The sequence below is a fragment of the Punica granatum genome, chromosome 5, assembly GCF_007655135.1.
Source record: "Punica granatum isolate Tunisia-2019 chromosome 5, ASM765513v2, whole genome shotgun sequence".
NCBI classification, from domain to species: Eukaryota; Viridiplantae; Streptophyta; class Magnoliopsida; order Myrtales; family Lythraceae; genus Punica; species Punica granatum.
In genome coordinates this window covers 29,047,892-29,049,190 of record NC_045131.1, presented here as the reverse complement: position 1 = coordinate 29,049,190, position 1,299 = coordinate 29,047,892, and the positions used below count along the sequence as shown (strand labels likewise).

At 36.6% G+C, this 1,299-nt stretch overlaps 1 protein-coding gene across 1 annotated transcript; it reads right to left on the bottom strand.

Moving 5' to 3' along the window:
* Positions 1-431: 431 nt before the first annotated feature.
* On the bottom strand, positions 432-1,299 carry LOC116208890. The gene is made up of 2 exons (XM_031542457.1): positions 899-1,299; positions 432-780 (listed from the first exon to the last, which is right to left on the bottom strand). The coding sequence occupies exons 1-2, from the start codon at positions 1,194-1,196 to the stop codon at positions 731-733; spliced, it is 348 nt and encodes a 115-aa protein (XP_031398317.1). The 5' UTR covers positions 1,197-1,299; the 3' UTR covers positions 432-730.

The window sequence follows — 1,299 nt, the reverse complement described above, 5'->3', positions numbered from 1 at the left end:
AGTTCCTAACCACATCATCGGGTCAAAAATTTCAATTTTCTCAATATATCTTGCAACAGGCCTAATTTGATAACATATATAACGATGGTCTAGGATCTCTCAATAAAGGTGCAATTCTGATACATTCCGGGAACTCCATCACTCAACAATTTCTCTTCTCGAGAAAAGCTTAAATGGTCTTTACCTCATGTTGACCAAATATTATATCGGAAGGGGCCAATCATGTGTTCTGATATGGCATTAAAGGTGCCAACTTCAATTAATCGCTTAACGGGAGATTCTAATATTTCTTGTGCTATATCTTGCAGAATCTGGTAAGAAGATATATTTTTCGTTAAATGAATCTTTTTTCTTATCATTTTCAAAAAAAAAATTTCAAAAGCCGGTTCAATTTTCGATAAGAGTATGGAATTTCACTAATTACATTCCAACCGGTGCACAGATCTTAAGGCATACATTTATTAATTATCGCTCACGTCATGTAGCAAGATCGGATCACCAAAAGCCTTCTCCATCAATTGATAGACTAGGCAAATAAGAGAGTCTCTCAGCTTTTTATGCTGACGAAAGAAAAATGAACAATCTATTATTTATTCCCCACAATCAATTACAACTTGATTGCTAAAATAGGAGTTGTTTCATATGATTTTCTGACCTTTTTATATAAAAGGATGAATATATGATTTTCTGGCTATTATAATGCCCAGTTCATTACATTCTCTGTAGAATCTTAAAGCCTCCCAGACTGCATCAGAGTTCTCTCTCCTACATCATCAGAACCTGTAAAAAAAAAAGACAAATCAGAAAAATGCTTAAACTAATTTTAAGGTGAAGAAGGGATTCGATCTATTCTTTTTAGTAATTCTTTTTTCTTTCATTATTCATCGTAACTTTATACCTGAAACGACGCTATTGGAATGAACAGAGGCCGGACCAGGATTACCAACAGAGGGAGACGGGGCCCTGGCTCGGAGATGGTGACGGCACATCTCCTTGCACTGTGATGTGCACATTTTGGAGTCTTTGGGGCCTAGTGTTTTGCACCCGTCCATGAACAAACACTCCTTGAAGCATGTCTCGTAGTTGAGATTCGGTCGCACCTCATTGGCATGCGCAGTTGAAGCTCCGTGCAACAAAATAATAGCCATGAGAAACGCCATTGAAATCATGAGCTTTCTGCTTCCAATGATCTCCATCTATCTAATTAATTAATTGTACTAGCTCAGATTATTCTGATGATTTCTCTTCTTCTTTTCTACCTATCTTTTTCTTTGGTTTGTGATGCAAATTTGGAATTGA

Bases quoted from the DNA above. Each gene is read 5' to 3' on its own strand.
- LOC116208890 (XM_031542457.1), bottom strand. From the start codon at position 1,196: ATGGAGATCATTGGAAGCAGAAAGCTCATGATTTCAATGGCGTTTCTC. The intron at 781-898 runs GTATAAAGTTAC...TTTTTTTTACAG, and splicing joins TTCCAATAGCGTCGTTTCAG to GTTCTGATGATGTAGGAGAG.